At 32.1% G+C, this 26,912-nt stretch overlaps 1 protein-coding gene across 1 annotated transcript in view; it reads left to right on the forward strand.

Annotated features, from left to right (window-relative positions):
- The first annotated feature begins 3,135 nt into the window (after positions 1-3,135).
- Positions 3,136-26,912, forward strand: part of LOC139513754 (fibropellin-1-like) — a 73,255-nt gene continuing 49,478 nt past the window's right edge. Inside the window, exons 1-3 of the mRNA XM_071302536.1 lie at positions 3,136-3,268; positions 4,632-4,783; positions 18,247-18,379. Coding sequence (XP_071158637.1) covers positions 3,212-3,268; positions 4,632-4,783; positions 18,247-18,379 — 342 coding nt within the window. The 5' untranslated portion in view covers positions 3,136-3,211. The remainder of the gene's footprint in view (positions 3,269-4,631; positions 4,784-18,246; positions 18,380-26,912) is intronic.

Below are 26,912 nucleotides of genomic sequence, written 5' to 3' on the forward strand. Positions count from 1 at the left end.
ATAAGAATATTATCTTTCTTTTTTTTCGATCTAATATTATCTTTCTGTTTTCCGATCTAATATTAATATTTTAACCAGAATGTTATCTCCCGTATGTCTAGTATGATGAAATACACAGTATCCCGTGGTTAAATCTTCAAACATAATTAGTTTACATGTTATCGAGACAACAGACAATATACCACGTTATAATTGACCCAGATACACACAGTGCACAGTGGTCGTTTTAAAACAAATATAATAGACCACTTTCGAGTTCATCCGTCACCGGCAAAAACTCGTCAATTATGCACGCCTTTATGACGTCATTTACCAGATAGAGGGGCTCGCCTGTATCCCTGCACTATTTACGTTCATCAAGCGTCTTAGTGATCGTCTTTGTGCAGGATAAACTAGAAATAATTGTTGCGTCGTCAATGGCCATCAAGGGACCATACCAAAGACGTAGATAACAACCTGTTAAGACCTGTATAAATTACCGAAAACTTTAGAGACGTTCCGAGAATTTTATTCTGACTTCCGGCCGAGAGATATCTAGTGGCCCACAGACACATCTAAAACTCGCCAATATATAAGCATGAACCCCTCAGGGGGTTCATGCAAAAAAGTAAACAATCATGATCATAACTTAACTTTATGACTTGTCTAACTATTGGAAAAAAATAGTTATGTCAGCTACCAAACTACACAAAACACTGTCAAATATCGTTTCATCTCAGTCTGAAGTAAGTTATCTATAAATAAACTTTTATAGCTTTAAACCAGCAGTAACTAGCTCCATCACTTATCACAGCCAGAGGCAACTGATGTCAAAAGGGACATTCAAACTCATAAGTGGAAAAGAAAATGAAAACGGAATGGCAAAACATCGAATTAACTTCTGTTCTAACTAATAAAGCATATAAAAATAATGGAATAAAGGTAGCACAATACAAAGATTTTTCACTCCCAATCAGACAACTTTAAACTGATGTAATTCATTTCATCCTTCTTTATATTTTATAAATGAGGTACCAAAAGAAAGAAGAAAGATTAATCTTTCAAATTGTGATAATTTCATTATGACATAATTATTACATGATAAATTATTATGTAATTAGTTGCTATATTGTGATGTCCACACTTGAATGAATTTAGCGTCTTTGTTTTTCATAGCATCCCAAAATATTTTATAGATTCTTGTACAACACAGCTTGACCTCCAAAACTGTGTCTCAGATTTCTAAAAACATCAATAGAACAAATTTTATACCCAATTGAACTTAGTGGTCTCTAATGAATTGATGTTGCAAACTTTATTGAAGATTTATGAGAGAATGACATACAATAGGAAAAATATGAGACACAGTTTTGGAGGTCAAACTGTGTTGTGCAAGAATCTATAATTTTTTTTAGGATGCTATGAAGAACAAAGAAGCTAAATTCATTCAAGTATGGACATCACAGAATGGCAACTAATTACATAACAATTAATTATGTAATAATTATGTCATAATGAAATTATCACAATTTGAAAGATTAATCCTTCTTCTTTCTTTTGGTACCTCATTATAAAATTTAAAGAAAGATGAGTGGAATTACATCAGTTTATAGATGTCTGATTGGGGATGAAAAATCTTTGTATTGTGCTACCTTAATGACTGGTTTCGGCTACAGTTTGTCGACAGGTTGTAGGTATGACTATGGGAATCAAATAACCCCTTTAATTATACAGACTTGCTCCTCTATTGTACGAATCACATTGTATGGCCAAAATGAGTTACGATCTGTCTGAACTTCATTTAATTGATAAACTCAAGAAGATTCGCGAATGAAAATATGCAAGGTAAATTAAATTGAGTTTTAATCTAAATATTATAATATATTATTTGCTTAAATATTAAAAAGGTAAGAGACACAAGTTAATCAAACTTATAATTCTTCTCCTATGAACAATTCATAACAATAAAATATTCACAAAGCATACATGCGAACAATATTATACATTACATAGATTGGATATGTGTATACTGACAACGCCATAGCTCAAAACAGGAGAAGACCAACAGTACATAAAACAGAAAAACCCAGAAAAAACATAAAATCAAAGACCGAGCAACACGAAACTATGGATGATAACAATAAAATATGTGAATAATATCCCCATCAGACTAGATATATTTGAAAGATGAATAAATGTTAATCTATCATAATCCTCTACAGACCATTGCAAACAGGACTGATTAATTACTGTGAATATAATTATAATTCTGGCAAATCTTCAGCGAAGAAACTGAACCAAGCAACACATTTCTGGTAAATCTTCAGTCAATAGGCTTATATGGTATTTTATTGGTTCAGATTTTCAGTATATTAATCAAGAATAAGAAGAACCATAGGAACATGAACTTTGATAAGAAATTCATGAATATAAGTTCTATAAAAAAAAGTATACAATCATGTGTATAAAAATTTCTTCTTCACACCAACATTTTCCACCTGCCTCTTCCTTTTTCTTCTTCAACATGATATCGCTACTGTTTGAATTTTGTTGCAATACATTACCTATGTGCGTAAAGCGTCAACAGTAAACTTTTCCATTTCCATTTTCAATTTTTATAATCAAAATCATTATAACCGGTGTCTTCTGAAAAATGCTCACCATTTTATTGATTGATTGATTGTTGGTTGCTTAACGTCCAGTGGCAAATATTTCTGGCATGTTCAGGACGAGAAAAAGTTAACAATAAATACAATAGGTATGTCTGGTAGAAAAGGCTATCCGGGTTGATGGTCGGGGAGATTTGGACTGCCACTGGAAAATGAGGGTATATTGGATAGGGACAGAAATTTTGCCTTCCAACATGTCACGCTTACCGTTTTATGATTCCTCTCTGTCACAAGGACTTAATGGCAATCAAAATATTCTCTGCGAATTCCAGAAAGGTTGAATAGCTTATAATGGTTTACTTTGTACACTTTGTGACTGCGATGGAGAGTTGTTGTCTAAGGTTACAGTGCCTTAGATAAAAACTTCTGACGAATTCATTTATTTGAAATAATGACGATATATTAAAAATGAAATTCTTTTTATCATTATCAAAATATAGACTTTAAACTGTATCTTTTGATAACATGTGTCATCGTTGTGTACACAGGAAAGTCAACATACTAGTATATAGTGCACGATATAAAAAAAAATGATACGAATTGCACAAAAGTAAAATTATAAAATGATGATGGATTTTAACGTTGGACTTTATCTTCTAGGACTCTTGTGTTTTATACATGTAAGTAAACAAACGTATGATGTACAATAATACACTTTTTACAATCGAAAATAATATAATCTGTGATTGTGTTGAATAGAGTAAGATTAAGTGTATACGGCCATCCTGATAGTAAGATAGCACTACACAATCAGTCGGTTTTTTGTACTTAAATCTGCAAATTCTGAGACAGATTGACAATAAATAAGTTAGAGTGTTGCCTGAAAATACAGAAGCGATGTATTGCATTATTCTTAACGTTCTAACAAATAAAAACAATATTTGTGCTTTTTTAAATCATTTTTTTAAACTAAGCCGTTCAAGGGGAGATAACTCATAGATTTCTTTTTATATGAAATAAAAGTCGATGAAAATATTAGCTTTGAAAAAAGAACGGTGACTCTTAATTTTGTTATATTTTTGAAAAAAAAACATAGTTATATTTTGGCAAAGTATTCCATATGGGGATTACATAGTGGCGATCCACAGCTTAAAATCCTAACCCGAAAACATCTCTTCCATATTACATCTTTTCAACACCAGTTTGACCATTTTTAGTTGCAAATTAATACATGAAAAAAATTGTCTGAAAATAAATATTAATTGTGTAAGATCATTCCAATGGTTTCGTCGAATTTCCATGCACCCCCCCCCCCCCAAAAAAAAACCCCAACCCAAAAAAACATCAAATATCGACAGAATGTGGGAAGGATAATAATCATGAGTGAACAGAAATTACATCAAGCATCAAGTTATATGTACAACCTTTTTTATTATTGATATATTTGAAGAATATATAAATAAACCCGGACCATAAGAATAGTACTATATTAAGTATCTTATGGCCACTTCATTTGAACTTTGGTGGGAAGTTGTTTCTTTGGCAATGATGCCACATCCCCTTATTTTTTTTACCGAGTTCAATAAACAACAGCACCGTAAAGAATAAGACTTGCTGCTATTTGTTTTCAGCAGATATGTAAAAAAAATATGTTTACATACATGACATCATTAAAATCTGTTATAAATCGACACGTCGTCAACTATATGTGTTTTGTCCTCGTTCCAATTACTAAGGCTTTGCTACCTCAGGAATAGATTACCTTAGCTGGATTTGGCAAAAGTTTTAGGAATTTTGGTCCTCTATGCTCTTCAACTTCGTACTTTATTTGGCCTTTTAATTTTTTTTGGATTCGAGCGTCACTGATGAGTCTTTTGTAGACGAAACGCGCGTCTGGCGTATATACAAAATTTAGTCCTGGTATCTATGATGAGTTTATTTACAAAGAAGTTGCTTTCGAAAAGTCATATGTACAAACTATTTCTGTTCAATGTCAATGATGACATAAATGTATTTAACGATGTTAACTTCTCCTTTTTATAGGTGCACGGTGACAACAACACAATACTGGACATACATTTATCTGATCTCACAACAGACAACAAATTGGAAAATGGACAATGTTGTCAAGGTGCTACCCCAGTCAAAGGTGAATGTTCAAAACCTTTTCATATTGTTATGACGCTGTGTTATGGGTAAGTCTTTGTTTGGGTTTCTTTTCTATTGTATATTAACATATATTATTAATTCGTATATTTTAACAAATTTGATTTGTTTAGAGATACTCACATGTTAAACAATATTTTCGAAGGTAGAGAGAAAACGGCGGATAGCAAAAAGCATATTGCACAGCAAAAAGCATATATTGCACGGTTATTTTTAAAATATATAAAAACCGATGTATACTTTGTGACGTTATGTAATGAATTTCAGGATATTGTTAACGTTTTGAAACAAATGATATCTGTGACCGATTATTTGACGAAAAATATCTTCAAATACATAAGATGTCAAAAAAAAAAAAGGAAATGAAAATAGCAACTAATATGTTGTTATTGTCAAGGCGACAATATGATATCGATAATATTCCAACAAAATCAAATTACGATTTTGATACAAATATGGTCGGAAATGAATAATGAAAAAATTATAACAAATATAGCCTTTGTATGAGGTCAATACAGGATATATCGATCCAAAGAAGTATATGGACCTCGGACTTCGTCCTCACTCAATATACTTCTTCCAGGTCAATATATCCTTGTATCGACCTCATACAAAGGCTATATTTGTATAATATAAACTTATATCAATAGAAATAAAATTGAGAAAGGAAATGGGGAATGTGTCAAAGCGACAACAACCCGATCATAGAGCAGAAAACAGCAGAAGGCCACCAATAGGTCTTCAATGTAGCGAGAAACTCCCGCACCTGAAAGCGTCCTTCAGCTGGCTCCTTAAAAATATGTATACTAGTTCAGTGATAATGGACGTCATACTAAGCTCCGAATTATACACAAGAAACTAAAATGAAAAATCATACAAGACTAATAAAATCCTAAGGCTCCTGACTTCGGACAGGCGCAAAATTGCGGCGGGGTTAAACATGTTTATGAGATCTCAACCCTCCCCCTATATCTCTAGCCAATGTAGAAAAGTAAACGCATAACAATACGCACATTAAAATTCAGTTCAAGAGAAGTCCGAGTCTGATGTCAGAAGATGTAACAAAAGAAAATAAACAAAATAACAATAATACATAAATAACAACAGACTACTAGCAGTTAACTGACATGTCAGCTCCAGACCTCAATTAAACTGATTGAAAGATTATGTCTTCATCATATGAATATCAGGCACAATCCTTCCCGTTAGGGGTTTAGTATCATACTATCATACAATATATGAAAAAGAACATAACCCGTGTCATGCCAACAACTGTTTTTTTTTGTTTTTTTTTTTAAATAAATGTGTTTAGTTCCGATGTAAAGACCCTATAAGTGAATCAATATTAATACCAAAATATGCATTCTTTAATGACCTGACAACAGTATCGAAACTATATCCCTTCTCAATAAGTCTATTTAAAGGTTTTGTAGTGAATACTGACATTTTTGTGATTTGTAAAGAATATTACAATAAAAGATTAAATGTGAAATACCTGAACGTATAAGAGTAAGTAAGTAAGTAAGTAAATTATTTATTATAGTGGTACACAATGTATGTGTAAATTATGTTCAGATTATAAACATATAATATATGATAAATAGTGATACACCTGGCCCAATGGACCTATAAGTCACCTCAAATAAAATATAAGATGTCTGCATGTTGAGTTATATTTACGAATTATTTCCTTATAACGATGATAAAATTTAGTAAATGTTTTGACAAGTTTGTAATATCGAAAACCCTGGTGTAATAATTTTTCAGTAATACATAAATTTCTCTCGTTAAAATCTAAAACATTGTTACATACACGAGCGAATCGTACAAGTTGAGATATTTAAACACCATAAGATGGCGACAAGGGAACATCACCATCTTAAAATGGATAATTAACGATAGGAAATGAAAAATTATCTCTTTTATCATAAATTTTTGTATTAAAAATCCCGTTATTTATATAGATATCAAGATCGAGGAAAGGGCAGTGGTCATTGTTAGTATTAGCTTTGTTTAAAGTAAGTTAACAGGATACATTTCTTTAGTATACATACTGAAGTCGTCACTATTGAGAGCCAATATATCATCCAAATATCTAAAAGTATTGTTAAATTTTTGTATCAAATGTTGTTTCGATGGATCTTTGCTAATTTTAGTCATAAATTTATAACTCATAACAATACAAAATCAGGTCCGCAATAAGTGGTGCACAATTAGTCCCCATTGGAATTACAATAACTTGACGATATACGGAATCTCCAAAGCGAACAAAAATGTTATCAAGTAAAAATGCAAGCGCAGATATAGTATCAAAGCATGTCTAATTGACATAGTTCTTTTGTTTATTGCTATTAAAAATTACCTAAAAGAGTTTGAACATATGTCACTCCCATTTTGACTTTTTAAATGCTCAGTTAATTTATAGTGATGTGATTTTTTTCTTAATAAGAATATGAGGCACAGTGGTATATAGGGTAGAAAAATCTAATTTTTTAAAACTTTGAAAAGATTCAAAATCACCAATATATGCATGCAATTTATCAAGTACTTCCAACGAGTTTTTGACACTCCAAAAGTAATTAATTCCACTATTTTCAAAGGCCGTATTTGAACAATTTATTATCAGGTTTTTTTATTGTACCAAGTTTACTAGTAAGTATAATAGACAACTTAGTAGTGGAACAATGGCTTGAAGATGAAATAAATCCATATTTGTAAGGTTTTTCGTGCAGCTGCGGAAGCCTGTTCATAGTTGGGACTTTCACTGTATTTGGTTCTGCTTGTAAAGAAGTAGCTAAAAGTTTGTGTTTGTAACAGATGTCGTTTTCAGAAAATGAAGTCAGTTGGAATGTTGTTGAATTAGCGATTTCCTTTTGCAGAATCTCAATATAGAATTTACGTCAAACAATAATGATATTATTAGCAGCATTATCAGCCGGGACGAAAACAAATTCCTTGACTAGTTCTTTAAGTTTATGTTTGATCCGCGAAACAGGGTTTTTATGGTTGTTGTTAAGATGTTCTTTAAAATGTTGTATTCGAATATCAACTATCTTCATTACGGAATTAAAAAAAGAGTCCAAAGATTTTTTGTCAGCTTTTTCCAAATCCATTTACCGAATGATTTTTATACACTCATATCGGACCACCAATTGTGTATTCATTGTCTCGATTTTATTGATAATGTCCGTATAAATCTGAATTTTGGTGCATTAATATGCATATCATTCAGTTGTCCTGTAACACAATTGTGTTTCATATCATTAATTATTATTATTATTACCGGAGAATTAATTAGGAAATTCATTAAAAAGGAATTAATTACAGCATAACCGAACATTTCAATGACATGTACCCTTTGGACACTTAATAACGATCTGTACGAATATTATAAACATATAACCTGCAGCCAATAAATGACCATGTCTACTGTGAAATAACATGTCTCCTTCAGGGGTTAATTGCATAGTTTGACAATTAACCACAGACTAGAATTATTCAACATCCAGACTAATACGTAACCGGCCATCAGCTATGGGCCAATGTTTATGGACCACTGGACTATATAAGATCCAGCTTTGGACTTGGACAGAAAGGAATAATTTCGATTAGGACAGATTGGTACCGGAGATTCAGCCAAGGTCTCCCCCCTCGTGGGTAGGCTGGAACTCATGTGCTTAATATCCAAACGTACTCCATCAGGACTGAACAGTTATACTATACGATCACGTGCCCGTGTGAGATATTGAACATTCGAACAATTCAACTTTAAAGACAGTTTGTGAACATTCGAACATTTGAACTTTAGAATCTTTCTTGACTTTGTAATTACATAATAAAATATTTAATCACTGACTGTGTCACATAAGTCAAAATTTGATGCCGTTTGACCACGATCGACTTGGATTGTCTAAAATTTTTCTTAGTGGAAAATCAAGATATTTCTATGTCAGTACAACAAGTAGAAATAGCTTTTCAAGGGATGGCACACATATTAAGTAAAGTTTTGATTTTAAAGGAATTGAGGCCGTAATTTTTAAAAGGCTGAAAATCTGAAGTTTGTTCACGAGATGTGGTTCAAATAAAACTTTTTATTGGGTGTTTTAAGGTATTATAGGTCAATTTAAAAATAATGAATATTATACACATTTTTTTATCAGAATGAAAGGTTATTTTTTTGTGTAAATTTTTATGCGGTACGTGTTGTTTAATAGATAGGATAGATTACACATATGATTCTAAAAAAAATAAACCGTTTTTTTTGTGAAGGTATAGAGAAGCTAGTTTTTCGTTTAAAGTAAATTTGTAAAAAGATAAAATGTCTGATACATTAGCATTTTTTGTTCCGTATTTAATGGTGGTTTTTGGTCATATTATGGGTTGTTTTTTTGAAGATACACTCAATTATTCTAGAAAACATATGTTTTACGTAAAATTAGTAGAGCACCGGTGTAAATGAAGGTTGAATTAGAACCTTTGGTAGATGAAGTTAAGGGTACATTGAGGATACATTGTTTGCGTGTTATTGCCATTGATAATTATGGGTTTACGCAGTTGGGTAGTGTGTACGCACATTTGTTTAGAGAAAACAAATAGTCTATAATTTTAGATTCCAACCCCTTCTTCGGTTGATTAACATAAGTGATGTTAGTAATTAAATGGTGCAAGATTACGCCATATTTACATATTGTTTTAGAATAGGAAAAGAGACGTATCTTCAGAAAATAGCACAGAAATGTGTTTTGCCCTAAGGGATTTACATACTAGTATTGTTGTGGTAGATTGATATTAAATTAAAAAAAAAAAAAAAAAAGAGAAACATACGAACGTAACGAGAAAATTTAAGTGAAATAGATTATTGATATTAAAGGAAAACTAGCTTTACAGTAAAATTGAAATTTTTCATGAACACTTTAATATGAGGATTATTATTAGAAATTAAGATAAGAATAAGGAAATAATTAATTAAGGAGTTGAAGAAAGAATCTTAACGATGTGTCAGTTTGTTCATAAGTAGACATAGATTTTTTTTTAATTGTTTTAGTTTTTAAGATGTTAGTTAAGTTTTAAAATCAGATTTCAATTTATACCCTTACGCTGAGCCGTATTGAAATATATAAATAGGATAGGCAGTAGGTTTGAAATTTTAAAACAAATGAATTTTTTTTTATTAGATATATAAAAAAGGAAGGGATCATTATGATAAGGACACTTTATACTATTTTTGAAAAATGTAAAAGATTAAGGAGAACGACATTTTTTTTTGCAACAAGGTGTTGTTGGTGTTGTTGTTGTCAAATATGAAAAATAGTCAGTAACAAGACGTAGTTGAAATTTTATCAAAGGAATCTTAAATGGTTTTTTTTAAAGAGTGATGAGAATAAATCTTTGGTCTTTATTTAGAGTTAAGATTAAATAATGAGGCACTAAGGTTAAAGAAATAAAAGTATTACAATTGCTAACAAGGTCAAATATAATTTTTTATTAAAAAGATTTCACGTGTATCATGTAGGTGTAGGGGTTACATTAAATGATTGATTAACTTATTTGATTGTAAATTTATATATAAATGTATATCTTAAGTAATGAATAAATAAACATATCTTGTTTTTATTAGGTAGATTTTCTCAAAATTGTAGAAGTTGTATACAAGATTTATTTATTTTTATTTATTTTGTTTTTGTTTTAACCAGATAACTTGATAGTTTTTTTGATTTATACAAAGAAAGTGTTTTATCAAATTTAGCTAGGCTTGAATAATCAAGAGAACTAAAGGAGATTTACCAGACGATTGATAATAAAAAAAAAGAAACAAAGGGGAAGTTGACAATTTTTAGTTTTCCAAATTGAAATAAGTTTTAATTTATCAGTGGGGTTAAGGTGCGATCTTCATTGGAATAGCCATATTTTTGTGGCAGTGGCTATTCGCCCGGCTAGCCGGACAAATAGTCAAAAATGTCTATTAATCCGGCAAGCCGGACAAATAGCAATTTTATGGTTTTTCGCTATTTGTCCAGCCAAATGTATAATGATGAAGATATAACATCGTGTTTTGAAGGTTTTGAATGAAACACGGGTTGTTTTAAAATATATTGTCTAACCTCGTTTTATGAAGAAAAAAAACCTCATTCTTATATAAAAAAAAAACAACATATGTATGTTGATTCAGATTTTTTTAATTCTAATATTCTAAAGGAACTTGGGTTTAGGGGGGGGGGGGGGGCAAAAATGATTCTCTCTTTTGTTGTTCTGCCTATGAATTTCTTGTAAGGGAAATAGTCGGGCCAATCATTATTGACTTCATCTATGATTTCAAAAGATCCTGAATTTATAGTTTCTGTGAAGTTTGGTTAAAGTAAGATCCTCATATGATTATGCACCATTCTTCATTTGAATTGTTCGACAATTTGTAATTCATATGAAATTTGAGAAGGGCAGGCACGTGTTACCTGTACCCAAAAGGAGGATTGTGTTTTCGATAAAAAAAAAAATTAGAAAAAAAATGTATATTAGATACAACAAAAAAAGGGGGGATACCAAAACCCTGGTGTCTTATTCCCAGTCCAGGCATATCAGTATGTTCATAGGTCTGCGTTGTAGTATAACTAAAAAATAATGCATCTAAGCAAGTTTGATATAGTATTTTTTACGAATGCGTTTTGCCTCCATAAGGTAAATGGGGGTAAATCATCAATTTCACTTTAATTTCAGGCTTATTCCTCACAGTAAACATGTATACGCTATTGTTCTGGAATCACTCCTAAAGACATTTGTTTAAGGCAATCACATTCTCTCTGGTTTTCTTTATGACATCTTTAAATATGAATCACGATCTCCAATTCCCAACACGTCCATTGCATACGCGCGTGTGTTATCCGACACCGCATGTGTTATCCGACACCTCATCCGGGACACTTTCCACGTCACATGACACTTTTATTGATATTGAATATTTGCGCATCCGCAGACGGATGGCCGGACGAATAGACACTCCGTATTTTTGTACTGTTAATTTACTAAGAATATATCTTGGTTAGCCAAAAAGAAGGGTGCGAGTTCTAGTTCTAATGCCACGAACAGTTGGCACAACATGGTGTCAACGCAATTGGTTGGAACAGATGTTACTGCTTCCAGAGAGACTGATGTCTTCCTCTGCGCCATTGATCAAGGATGAAACTTAACCCAATGACGATGTTATTAACAGCCTCTTAAGAAGGACGAACTAACCAGCTAGATGCGTCAACTATTTCGTAATGAAGATGATGATGACTGACACTTGTACAAAGATTTGCGCCCTTTCCAGCAGTTGATGAACATTATACTATGATGCTGACGGAAATAAAACATGAACTATGTATACAGAAATATTGAACTTATGATTCGAATGAACTATGTGTAACTATATCCAGCTATTGGACTTGATGAATGTAATGAACTTATTATATCCTGATATTGGACTTATAGAACTTTATAAACTTTAGATGCGTGGTGATGGTTACCGAAAACCCTACAATGAACTATTAAAATAACATACAGGAAGAAAAATACCGTATTTTATTGAACTTTCGTTCTACTTTGGATGGAAGGCATAATATGTAACACAATTGTGTTTCATATCATTAATTATTATTATTATTACCGGAGTATTAATTAGGAAATTCATTAAAAAGGAATTAATTACAGCATAACCGAACAATTCAATGACATGTACCCTTTGGACACTTAATAACGATCTGTACGAATATTATAAACATAACCTGCAGCCAATAAATGACCATGTCTACTGTGAAATAACATGTATCCTTCAGGGGTTAATTGCATAGTTTGACAATTAACCACAGACTAGAATTATTCAACATCCAGACTAATACGTAACCGGCCATCAGCTATGGGCCAATGTTTATGGACCACTGGACTATATAAGATCCAGCTTTGGACTTGGACAGAAAGGAATAATTTCGATTAGGACAGATTGGTACCGGAGATTCAGCCAAAATCTCCCCCCTCGTGGGTAGGCTGGAACTCATGTGCTTAATATCCAAACGTACTCCATCAGGACTGAACAGTTATACTATACGATCACGTGCCCGTGTGAGATATTGAACATTCGAACAATTCAACTTTAAAGACAGTTTGTGAACATTCGAACATTTGAACTTTAGAATCTTTCTTGACTTTGTAATTACATAATAAAATATTTAATCACTGACTGTATCACAGTCCTAACAAAAACCTGCATTTTCAATCATGAAACATTGATTGCGCATTTCAATTGGAAATACAACTTTAAAATTTTGATGGATTCAGTCGAGGATTATGCCAGGCAATGGGCTAAGCGCGAGAAGGAAGACGTAGACACTCTATCCGAATGGATAAAGGCAGTGAGGTCCTTAATACAAATCAGAATTAAGAAACTGAATGGGTCCATCAATGCCCATGCTACGTCAATTTTTAAAGACCCTAATGTTGCTAAACACCTATCCGACCTCCATGATAAATATGTTGTTGTCCCCGCAGACAAAGCCCCAAATAACATCGTTTTTGTCTGTAAAAGTCATTACATTAATTGCTTGATAAACGAATTAGGTATAGACAATTCACTTGGAAACTCAACATATACCCTCACGACACTTACCAAAGAGGAAATCCTGGATAATCATAGGTCTGTTCTTTGTTCCTTTGGTATTTCAACCAAAGATGAAGAACTGGATCTTCCATCACTGTATTGGATACCTAAACTACATAAGTGTCCTTACAAACAGCGGTATATTGCTGGGTCTTCCAAGTGCTCCACAAAACCTCTTTCTAAATTATTAACATCCATTTTATCAGCAATCAAAGACGGGCTTCAAAGTTATTGTGAAACTGCCTATTCTAGAGGTGGCGTGAATCAGATGTGGATACTTAAAAATTCCAAAGATCTTTTAGAGTACATACAATCTAACTCTCTTTCATCTTGTAACAGTATTAAAACATTTGACTTCTCTACTCTTTACACAAGTATTCCACATTCCAAACTTAAAGACAAATTAAAAGAGTTGGTATTACTTTGCTTCATAAAAAAGAATGGCCAACGTAGATACAAGTATCTTGTCTTAGGGAGGGATAAATCCTACTTTGTAAAGAATCACTCTGATTCAAACAAAAAATTCTCTGAAACCGATATTATCAAGATGCTTGATTTCTTGATTAACAACATATTTGTTACGTTCGGAGGACGTGTTTTTCAACAGACTGTCGGCATACCAATGGGAACAAACTGTGCCCCTCTACTTGCTGACTTGTTTCTTTATTATTATGAGGCTGACTTCATGCAGGAACTTCTTAGGAAGAAAGATAAGAAGTTAGCAATATCCTTTAACTCTACTTTCCGCTATATAGATGACGTTCTTTCACTAAACAATTCAAAATTTGGTGACTATGTGGAACGCATCTATCCCATCGAATTGGAGATAAAGGATACTACAGATACAGTTAAGTCAGCTTCATATCTTGACTTACATCTAGAAATTGACAATGAGGGTCGGTTGAAGACAAAACTTTACGACAAAAGAGATGATTTCAGCTTTCCAATTGTGAACTTTCCATTTCTAAGTAGCAACATTCCAGCAGCACCTGCATACGGGGTATATATCTCTCAATTGATACGATATTCCCGTGCTTGCATTTCCTATCATGATTTTCTTGATAGAGGGTTACTGCTCACAAGGAAGCTATTAAATCAAGAGTTCCAAATGGTGAAGTTGAAATCATCCCTTCGTAAATTTTACGGACGCCATCACGAGTTGGTAGACCGTTATGGAAAAACCATTTCACAAATGATATCGGATATGTTCCTCACGTCGTAACTACAATCCCCTTCCCTTTCATGAATTTGACCTACCGAATTAGACTATTTACCGGATTTGTAATCACATAAGCAACACGACGGGTGCCGCATGTGGAGCAGGATCTGCTTACCCTTCCGGAGCACCTGAGATCACCCCTAGGTTTTGGTGGGGTTCGTGTTGTTTATTCTTTAGTTTTCTATGTTGTGTCATGTGTACTATTGTTTTTCTGTTTGTCTTTTTCATTTTTAGCCATGGCGTTGTCAGTTTGTTTTAGATTTATGAGTTTGACTGTCCCTTTGGTATCTTTCGTCCCTCTTTTAGATGTATGTAATAGATTATGAAAATGCGTTAATTTTGAGGAACCAAAATCATATCAAGGTAAAGAAAAATATTGGTTATGCAGTGGTAAAATAAATTTATAAGTTTTAACATCCAAGTAGTTCATACAACTTTAGCCTTTGTATGATGTCAATACGTAGATATAAAAAGAGTATATATAGACCGAGGACGTTGTACTTTTTTAAGATCTATATATCCTCATATTTATGTATTCTCCTGTTTGTTTAGTATTTGTATCGCTCCGCTCTGCTTCGGCAAGTGCTTGCTTTTCATTTTTGTCTGAAGTTAATTTCGACTCTGAAGTCAACTTCTTTAATAAAGGAAAGGAACCATTTTTCGTACTTGACTTTCAGCCATAAAGTAAAACAATTTAGCTGGCCTGGTTCGGTTAAACTGGTGAATTTCAAAATAACTACTATTATTATACTTATTTCAAACTGGAATCTCATGACTACTGAAGAATAGCCCAAAACACTAGCGTAAAAGGGGGAGGGTAGTAACAGTCAGAGAGACTCTCACAAGCATATTTAAATAAAACTCCATGCAGTCACAACAAATTACCCATTGGTGCACTATTTATTGAGTAGTAGAAATAAAGCTTACAACACAAGTGAACAAAAACTGAACGAATTAATTTAATCTATGGCACACTATAAATACAAAATCAATAAAATAAGGGGTGAACAAATAATGGCAACAGAAGTATACCATAACCTTGAACAAAATGCCGCCAAATAGAAAAATGTACACAGCTAAATGAAAATGTTGTAGGTATACACTATAAACGGAGAACGGAAATATTTTTTTTTACAAATTAAATAATTATGGTATTAATAGTTCGAGAACAGAAGTGAAAATTTATAGTCATACCAAACACTTATCAAAGCTGGTATATATCAAAAATAGAGAGACGAAATTTAGCCCTAGTTAAGAAAACATTAAATAACAAAAAAGTATTAAAAACTGTATCAACAGATCAAATTAGCACGAAAGTAAGTTTTGAGGGTAATCGCAGTTAGTGAAAGCTAGTTAATAGCCCCAAAACAATTGATTATAAAAAGTAATGCGTCAGAGATAAAAAAAAGAAAAAAAGAAAAAAAGAAAAGTCAATTAAAACACATCCCAGGAATTAAGTATTTTAACGGCATGAACAGTCATAGGAGACATGACTTGTGCAATGCCAAAGATAAAAGTATCATATACAAGCATTTTTTGTTTAGTTCATTTTGATTTTGATTGTTGAAGATGACATTGATGGTATCAGGGACTTTCTGTTTTTTGTTAGTATAGTCCCTGGTGATATGATCGAAAATTGATCAAAATCTATAAGTTCAGGTTGATAGTTCACAGAATAATAAATGAAAACGTCAAGGACGCAAACAATCATTGACGTAAAATGTGTTTGATTTCTTTTTTTCCTACACAATGAGCCACATAAATGTCGAAATATGCTTTAGATTGATTCAAATTAAAAGTTTTCTTATGTGCATATAACTGAGCTTTTCACTTCTAAAATGATTTTCTAAAAGAAGAGTTTTTGCTTACAAGCTTAAGGAAGATACCAAATAAAGGCCTCGAAACAGTGAATATCATATCATCTCTTTGAAAATGTTCAGGGCACCATCCTGATTTACTTGATCGTTTAGGATATATGTTTCATAAATATCTTCTGTGAAACACAAGAAACCTGTGGTCATTTAATTTTTTTGAATAGACATAGAACGCAACTTAAAATTACTAGGTAGCCCCTGTTTGCTGAATTTCATATCTTTTGTATTTTATGGTCTTAAGTTATTAGTATTCTGAGTTTTATCGTTTGCTTTAACGCACAATGTTTTCTGTACTTCGACCAAAGATACCAAGCTAATAATGTGTTACGACAGATGCATGGTTCTTCTACATAAAACTCATTGTGACGCTCGAATCAAAGTTTTAAAATCAAATGAGTAGTTGAAGCATTATAGGTTGCATTTCTGTAAATATTGACAATACAATTTCCCAAAGGAACTCCTTTTACGGCTAAAACTGTACCACTTTTACTGTGAAGTTTTGAATAAAATCTTATCCTAGAATTGAAAGTTCATATGCACTACAATTTTTTACAAAGGTCAAAGTATAGGGCTGTGCGGCATATTTTCAACGTTTGTATGCCCTGAACTTCTCACAGTTTAAACTAACACTAATTTTCTTAACTACCCCTACCACAATAAAAGGCTACCTCAGATTTCAAAATAAACAAATTGCACATGTATATGTACTGATAATATTCCCAAGTTTTGTCTCTATGAGATGGAACACTGAGATCATAACTGGGAACCAATATGTAAACAACATTAATTTTCTATGAATATTCTAAATCTCCCCAAAAGGGGTATGGTTTGAGAAACACTGTATTTACAAAGTGCAACCTAAACAGCCATCAATTCCAAAAGGTATGATTTATAATGTTGATATTTTCTTGATTTATGTACAAAAGACATAACATGAGTTAAATTGGCGCTTATTGGTATTCCTACTGGACCATTTTAAACTAATTCTGGTACAAACATTTCAATTGGTCAAGATTGAATTATTATCTTATAAACAGCTGCGCCACGAGCGCATGATACGCCCGTCGTCTTTTGTGTGAAGTTTTATTCAATAATCATAAATAATTTCTGAGATACGGCGCGACATGAGACCCCCACTCCCTTTTTTTTATTCAAAATACTCAATAACTCTAAAATTAAATTTTGAATCATCACCAAAAAGTATACGGATCTTCAGATTAATATAACTAATAATCGTGTAAAGATTTAAGCAATAATCATAAACGGTTTTTGAGATACGGCGCGACATGTTTAAAAAACGCCCCTGTTTTCGTTACAAAGTCCCGTAACTCAAAAAGTTTTAATCTTATTTTCACCAAAAAGTATACGGATTGTTTGACCATCGTGAGAAACAACTATGTAAAGTTTCATGAAATTTAGATAAGTCGTTCTCAAGGTATGGTTTGACATGTGGACGCCGGATAGACAGACAGACGGAGGGACACCGGACATTTGTATACCATAATACCGTAACGTCTCGACAAAACTTGACGGGCGTATATAAAACATACCAGACTTTTAGCAGCCAATCAAGATTGCAGCTACTTTTTTGCATTGAGTTTTGAACAAAATATTGACTATAATTATTTTACTATATATGATGAGTTTGTTTTGTTTTTTTATTTAAGTTTAAGAATTTTCTTTTTAACTTACTCCTTTTGGAACAATTTAAAATTCATTTTTTATCAGATATAACTGTATACTGTACTCACTTATAACAATTCAATTTATCAGGTCCTTTTCTTCAAAGTGTGCATATGGATCTACAAGTTTTACGTTGACGCCAAGTCCAACTAGAAAGGTTTCATTTGGTGAGAATCTAGGAAATACAACAAACCCTGTAATATTACAAATAGTAAGATGGAAAGTAAGTACTAACTTAAATAATGTGCGAGACGCCTTCTCGTACGGCTTATATACTGCGTATGGATATTGATAATCATGATCAATGCAAATCTAATTCCGTTTTCAATTTTTATACGCCTGTTACAATTTTGACGAGACGTATTAAAGTATACAAATGTCTGGTGTCCGTATGTCCGTCTGTCGGGCGTAAACATGTCGCACCGTAACTCGAGAGCGACTTATCCAAATTTCATAAAACTTTACATAGTTGTTTTTTATGGTGGTCAAACGATCTGTATACTTTTTGGTGATAATAATATTAAAACCTTTTGAGTTACGGGACACTGTACCTAAAACAGGTGTGTGTTTTTTTCACATGTCATGCCGTCTCTTAAAAAAGATTTATGATTATTGCTTTAAACTTTACACACTTCTTAGTTATATTAATCTGAAGATCTGTATACTTATTGGTTATGATTCAAAGTTTTATTTTTAAGTAATGTAGTATTTTTGTAAAAAAAAAAGGGGGGGCAGGGGGTTTTACATGTCGCGCAGTTCCCGCAGTATCTCAAAAACAATTTATGATAATGGCTTAAAACGTTACACAATCCCATTTATAAAAATTAAATTTATCATATATTAATCTTTAGATCTGAATACTTTTTGGTTTTAAATTGAAAATTTTATTTAAGAGATATTGAGTTATTTTGTTTTTTTTTAAAGCTTATGGCTTTTATGGCTTAAAACTTTACACACTACTTAGTTATATTATTTTAAAGATATGTATACTATTTTTGTGGTGATTCAAAATTTTATTTTAGAGTTATTGAGGTTTTTTTTCACTTGTTGCGCTGTATTTCTGAGAAACTATTTATGATTATAGCATAAAACTTGCACACAAGATGACGTGCGCATCGTGCGCTCATGGCGCAGCTGTTTATTTTTATGTGCACAGAATTGCATTGAATTGATACTACTTAGAGTTCATTTTTTATGCAAATGCATCAACGTATACTTGTCGTAGCTACTTCCATACACATTGTATAATACCTTAATACCCCGTAACAGAGAAGTGATCGAATTGATGTTTCTTTACCGTCAAAATTAGCTACGTTATCGACAAACTTAATTGAGTAGTGACCGAACTATTGGTACTTTATCGTTAAAAAGATTGACAATGCTGACAAACTTTCATGTGTCGATAATCAAGTTTAATACCGATAATATTGAAAATAATTCTAATAATATGAAACAAAATATGTCCATGCACCATTTCGATTGGGCGAAAAGTAGTCATTTCTTCAAAGTCAGAATAGAAAAAAAAGATTTATGGAAGGACGTCTTGATAGTATTATTTCCTTCACAATTTTACCCAATTTGAAAAACTAAAAGAAATATACTGGTAAACAATTAAAAGGTGTTTGATAGGAATAAAGTCCTTTATTTTTTCGGACTACAATGTGTACCGTATGTGTGATGGATTTGAATTCAATCAATAACTTTGAAATGTTTTCTCATATGTATACACAAAAGGGAGGACTGGTATTTGTACTTCTGTTAGAATATGTCTTCGTCCATTTCACATGCCAAACTTTTTTCTAGTACAGTTTAAACGGGAAAATTTTGTTGACAATTTTTTTCATATGACCAAATATTTAGGCAGCAGATTTTTTAAGTCAAAATCAGGGTCAGAATATTGTTTTCTAAAAACTACCAGGCCCCTTCCTCCATGAAAACTAAATGGTCCGTGGCAAAAATAAAAAATTCCCACATGTTCAACTTCAAAATTTGACCAGATTCTATTCTTAACTGTCGGATAATATACTAGGATAACATAGAAAATGTCCTGTATTGGACGATTCTGTACTTATACTTCACGCGTAATTGAGTACAAGTGTCCTCGTAGTGAACGCACCCGACTACGCGTGCAGTAAAAAGTGTACTCTTACGTCGGATACCGGGCAGTTTCTTTGTTATATCTGTACTTTATCAAATACATGTACATGCTAATATTTACTTAATATTAAATAAGTAAAAATTATTGCAGAAAGCCTGTTAAGGGTTTCTTTCTTGTGTATTATTATATATTTTTTCACATGCCTGAACTCATTGACGATAATGTAAGGTGCTCTATTAGAAAAAAAAATGGATTTCTAGTTCGGGTTTGAAAAAGAAATTTCGCCTTTTCTTGAGCCTGTTTTGTACATTTAGTTTAACAGATATGATCCAATGGAAATTTTCACATGGCACCTTCGGTAAATAGGAAAATGAAGAGATATGGGGTAATTTACAGAGAGACAACACTCCATCCATGAGAAAAACGCGGAGGGAATTTAAAAATCTAGAGGTCTCCACAAGGCTTTCAACAAGGGTGGAATCTCACTCCTTCTGAAAAGCTCTAAATCGCCCCAACGTGTACATACGTTTGGTCATCAAGAGATTCTGGTTTCTCTTTTTGTGTGTCATAAACATTCAATTCGGATTTGAATTTGATTTACCGAAACATTTCCGTACATTAAATCTTAGGACGGTCAGAACATTTTAAGGACGCAACAGATCGAAGTACAATTTTAAGTAGTAAATAGATGTGCAATAATTCAGCTTCCTGTACATGTTCATTAAGTTCTAAATTTTGAATGTTGATTTCTTAAAAAAAAAACACCATTTTTTTTACAATAAAAAATCTCAAAATGTCCGTTAACAATGAAAAAGTTTGACCATGAAAAATCGCATATCTAAGAAAAGCAGTCGTTTAATTGATTATAAGAAAGTTTCAGTATATCATGTCAAATTTCTTTAATTTGAGAGTTTTCTTTTAGTTACAAATGTAGCTCCATGTCTGATGGTGAAATAAAAATGAATGTTTCAGAAAGTGGTGAATTAGTTTCCATAAATGACAGATGAATCGGGCCAAGCTTAGTAACTTATAGTAAACAAACTACTGTAACATTTCCGCACTCGTCGAACTGTTTAAAAGATTTGTGTTTATGACCAAAAATTTATATATAACTTCATTTATAAATTAATCTGAATTTATAGTGCGTCGTCACAATAATGAAAGTTATAAAAAAAATCTATTACCAGCAGAAGTATACATCTATAAAGAAAGTATTCTTGTACAAAAGGGTATTTATTATAAAATGGTCCTAACTATAGAATAGATAGTTTACCACAGAAATCTTAAACGGAAGTTTCGACCAATTTTAAACAGAAGAGATTTGAAAATAAATTTAACTTTAAATAAACACTTGATAATTTTAATACCTCAAAGGTGTAAAGAATAAACCAACAATCTCAATCTTTAAAAGTGTCTTCATTGCACTAACCGACGAGTTCATGTTTACAGTAGAAACTGTGGATGTGACTCCAATAAATTCATATCATTGTAGTCATGAGTATTTATCGCTTATATTAAATTGATAAAGATTTTATCGGAGGTCGCACCAACTGTTTCTACAGCTAAGATCAGTTACATGTAACATGATCTCGTCGATTCGCCCGACGAAGCCATTTGTTTATGACAGAACACGCATTCTAGATTATGTATTTTTGTTTCCGTCAGTTCGAAAGTATTTGATCATTTCAACTCCTTTGTATTTCATAATATGTGTCATGAACAAAGACATATGTTCGATTGAATAATGATTTCCTCGTAACAAATGACAGAAATTTCGGAGATCCAGTATTTGATCCTTTACCGTTAAAATGAAAATGCCAATGACAGAGGTTGATTATAAAAAAATGTTTTACTGTATTAAAAATACTTCGACTTCAACAATGAAAACTTACACGTTGGACATGAAATATTTTGTCGATGAAGAAAATTAAATTATGTCACTTCTGAAATAAGTTTGTCGATAACGTAACTTATTCTGACGGTAAAGAAACGCGAATTCGATCACTACTCCATTACGGGCTGTATTTGTGGAAAGCGATTTCATTATTAAATAACATAATAATAATTATGTGTTACCGCTCTGTACCTGTACAATTATATTATTTGGAAACTATTTGATCTATTTTGCGACTTAAATATGAAGAACTTCTGTCTTTGATAAAGTTTTGTGTTTTTCTATGTTTCTTGGCGAATGTTGTTATTAAAATGTCTAATTTGGGGTGCATTCGAAATTTTCCTTCCTTTGATAGTATGATTTTCACGCCATTTTTTTTAACAAAAGATTAGGTATGACTTTTTCAATTTCTTCATTTATTTCGATTTCTGGCTATTCTAACAGTTTTGCAGGCTTCCAGAGATATACAGGGCTGAAAAGGGCACATGCTTTATTAAATTTATATTGATCTTCAAGTTGGAATTTTTATATAACATTTGCTTACTTATCGACTGTGCAGAAACTGGCTGTTGTTTAATCACTCAGTACAAAGAGGACTGATATGATAAACTTACGAAGATTGAACTTATAAATTTTTACTCTCTAAAGTTACTTTAATGTTGAAATTTTCGACAACTATGGTGTATGTTTTAAAAAAAATATAAATGTTAGTATTTATCAGGTGTATATCAGGTTCACTAAATCAACAGTTAAGGATTATATAGATTTAATTGACTTTATTATCTCAAGTACTATATAAATATCTTCCATTTGATACACTTTTACGGGAAATTTCAATACAAATACAATCAGATTATTGCATGGCACTTTTCATATCGCATGCATTACCAGCCCTTGGATAAATATCAGCCCAAGAGTCGCAAGGCCGAGAGCTGATAATATATGCGATATGAAAAATGAAATGCTATGATCTTGATATTCTTCAACAATGGAAAAAAGTAATAGATTAATATAGAAATAGAAATAGATAAATAGTAGTTTAAAGAGTGAACATTTTACAGACGTCGGACCCCAAAGGTAGTACATACAAAATGAAATCTTTCTATCAAATGCCTCAACAGAGAAGGAAAACAACAGTATAACTTATGCATATAAGAACGATTCAAATCGATATCGCATGTATTATCAGCCCTAGGTTCAATATCAGCCCAAGAGCTGCATGGCTCGAGGGCTGATATTGACCGAGGGCTGATAATACATGCGATATGAAAAATGACATGTTATGATCTTTTTATCATATGCTTCAACAATAGAGAAAATTAACAGATTCATATATCGATCCTTTTACGTGGTTCCAAAATAGAAGTTCAAAGATTGAAAAGTTCACGGACGTCGGACCCCAAATTTAGTACATTCGATATGCGACTCTTGGGCTGATATTGAACCTAGGGCTTATAATACATGCGATATGAAAAATGCCATGTAATCTGATATTATCGTATGTACATGGAAGTGTATTACACATTTTGTGTGCATAATTAGGAAATCATAGAATATTTCTGGATACAAAATATAATAATTGAAATAATTTCAAAATATATTGCAAATTTAATCATCTGTCGAAAATATGAGGCGAACGATATCAAAGGGACATTCCAATACATAAGTCAAAAACTAACTTACAACGCTATAATGTGACATAAATCACGTCACATCGGTTTCCTGGACAATTCGTAATACCCGCCAAAAGAATTTGCATCTGATATTGTTCCCTCATCAAATTTGTCGTAGGTTTATAATTTAGAAACTATGGAAACAACTTGTGTGTTGTCAACAATTTTCTCCGATTTGAAGACAAAGCCGATACGATGTCATTATTTATGTTCGAAGTAAATGCCGTTTGTATGATATTTCGCGATATTATATGTTATTCAGGTCTTAAGACAGGGTATATACTGTGAGTTTATATCCCCTGAGCCGAAGGCGAAGGGGATATAAACCCTAAGCCAGGAATGTCACAGTATATACCCTTTCTGAGACCTGAATTACATATATATTACGGATTACCCCTGACTTAATGTTATTTCCAGTGCAGGTATTTGTTGACAACACATATATATTGAAAAACCCAACCTGATATGTTCGGCATACGTGAAGGATTTTCTAATTTGCTGTGAACATAATTTTATCGTGTATGTAATAATTTATAATAACACTTTTGACATCAAATTTAAGTATTAAAAGTGTAAATTTATCAAAAATGAATTATTGACTGAAGCACGTCATTACTTTCCCTCTGTGAGCCTCTGACAGTCTGAGAGCTTTTGACTACGTCACATAGTAACCGGTGTTATGATGACGTTTTTGAGGTTCCAATTGGGGATTAAAACGTCGTATATACCCCGGCAGTTTCCTGAATATATACTGACATCTCTGGGTTGTTATCCAATCACAAACCTCGACACATTTGTAATCCGTAATATATATATATACATTATAAGTTATCTACGTTCATATCCGTAGATATGGATATTTTAACACCCTGAAGTACCCCAGTACACCATGAGGCGTAGCCGAAGGGTGTACAGGATACTGAAGGGTGTTAAAATATCCATATCTACGGATATGAACGTAGATAACGAATTTATCCCCGGTCTTAGTCCGAATCGGGCGAGTTTTATGGAAATTCGGGTACAAAGTGTAACGTGAAAGCAACGTTATTTTCATTATCTAAATTTTATTTATTGAAATTTGGAAATTTTACATATTTTTTACGGGATGTAGGGTACTTACTACCTTTGGTAGAACCCTACAGGAAGTCAAATATAAGACGTTTTTAATACGGAGACAGAGAAACTGGATTGAGTCAAATTTGGCGCTCAATGTTGTGAGAGTCACGTCATAGATGGTTTGACGTCATCGTGGGTCATATACATAGCTAGGTCAGTAGTCCCATTCCTTGAAAATGTGGCAGTCAAGTGATGCATTTAATGAAATGAGTGTAAATGATCGGCATATATATATAGGACAAAATCGTTAATGAATTAAATATGTAATTACAAACATCATGGATAATCTACAGAATTCAATATTTCACATGGAGCAATCATGGAATTAAGGAAAACTTGCGTGAAGTTCCCCGGGATAATGGTTAGCAACGTCCGGGGATATGGGTTAGCAACACCCAGGGGCTATGGGTTTTGTAACGACGTGCGTTAACCAATCAAAATCCTAGATATATACTAAGCCGGGGATAATGTAGTTTATACCATGGCCTTTTTCATATCAGACCCCTAATTAGCAGCCCTAGGTCATGATATCAGCCCGAGAACCGACAGGCTCGAGGGATGATTTTGCCCATGGTCTGATAAGAGGTTTGATATGAAAAATGGCATGTTAAATATGTTCTTTTTATCATATTATACTACAGCAGAAGCCATACAGACAAGAAAACTTTATCAAATTCAATTACTAGTAATGTATTATTTGTATAAGTAGTAAGTATATTACTATGGGGTTTTTATTTTTTTTTAGGGTTTTTACCAGATGAGGTAATAACATGTTTATGACATCATATTATTACTATTTAGTAGAAAATTCTCAAATTTTTCACTTGTCGTACATGTTAACATACAAAACTATAGAGTTTTGAAGTTTTCTTTACCTGGTGATTCAAGTACTTGAGCGTTTTACAAGATGATATAATAACATGTTTTGTCATCACGTTATAACTAGAAAACTCTCAAATGTTTGTCACTGTAGTACATGTTAACATACGGAACATTTACGCATTAGAACTAAAAGAGAGAGAAAAGAAAAATACAAAGTAAAACACTAAATCATATAGAGTAGAATAAATAAGAAGAAAATGAAATTAAAGAATTAAAATTTAAAATCAAATAAAGTAAAATTAAATAATTAAAATTTTAAATAAAATAATTTAAAATTAAATTAGATTAAAAAAAAATAATAATATAAAAAAAAAATTATTTCAAAAATAAAATCAAATAATAGAATAATAAAAATTACAAACCTTATGCATGCACCAATTATTAATATATTCTGTATGAATAGAGAAGGGTTGTGTTTCTAGATTTTTCGTTATTTGGTGAAGTACATGAAAGTACTGTAAGAAATGCAATGAAATGTTTGTTATATCACAAATTAACTTATTAGTAAAACAAATAATATAGTCACAGGATAAAGTATAACTATGGACTTGCTATACTAACTGTAATATAGACTGTCCCTGCCGTAACATACTAAACCCTAGAGCGATACATATACCAGAAAAAAGTCTTTCCCAAAATTAATTTAGATATTAAATGAAAAATTAACGTACAAGAAATATATATACAATAAAAAAAGGAAAAATAAATACACAAATTATTAATATACTGTATATAGTTCGAGAAGGTTCGAGTAAATAAAGTTGTCTTTTGACATTTTGTTTTATTGAACTGTATAAACTTATCAGTGAAAATAAGAGAATTAAAAATTTTGAACATACAAGCAAAAATTATAAATAAATAAATGCATAGTATTTTGAATGTCAATTTTTGTTTGATACTTATAGAATAAAGATTATAGTAAACAACCATCTTGTGGTGAAATTCTTTAAATGAAGACTAACCTTAGACACTCCGCACAGTTTGAAGTCCAAAGACGAAATGATCTTAAACAGGAAGTACATGTTCGCCTTTTACTGGACGTTAATTGGTCAAATGCATGCAAATACTGTAAGATGATGCAATAGCATGTTTC

The sequence above is a fragment of the Mytilus edulis genome, chromosome 2 (assembly GCF_963676685.1).
Source record: "Mytilus edulis chromosome 2, xbMytEdul2.2, whole genome shotgun sequence".
Classification (NCBI taxonomy): Eukaryota; Metazoa; Mollusca; class Bivalvia; order Mytilida; family Mytilidae; genus Mytilus; species Mytilus edulis.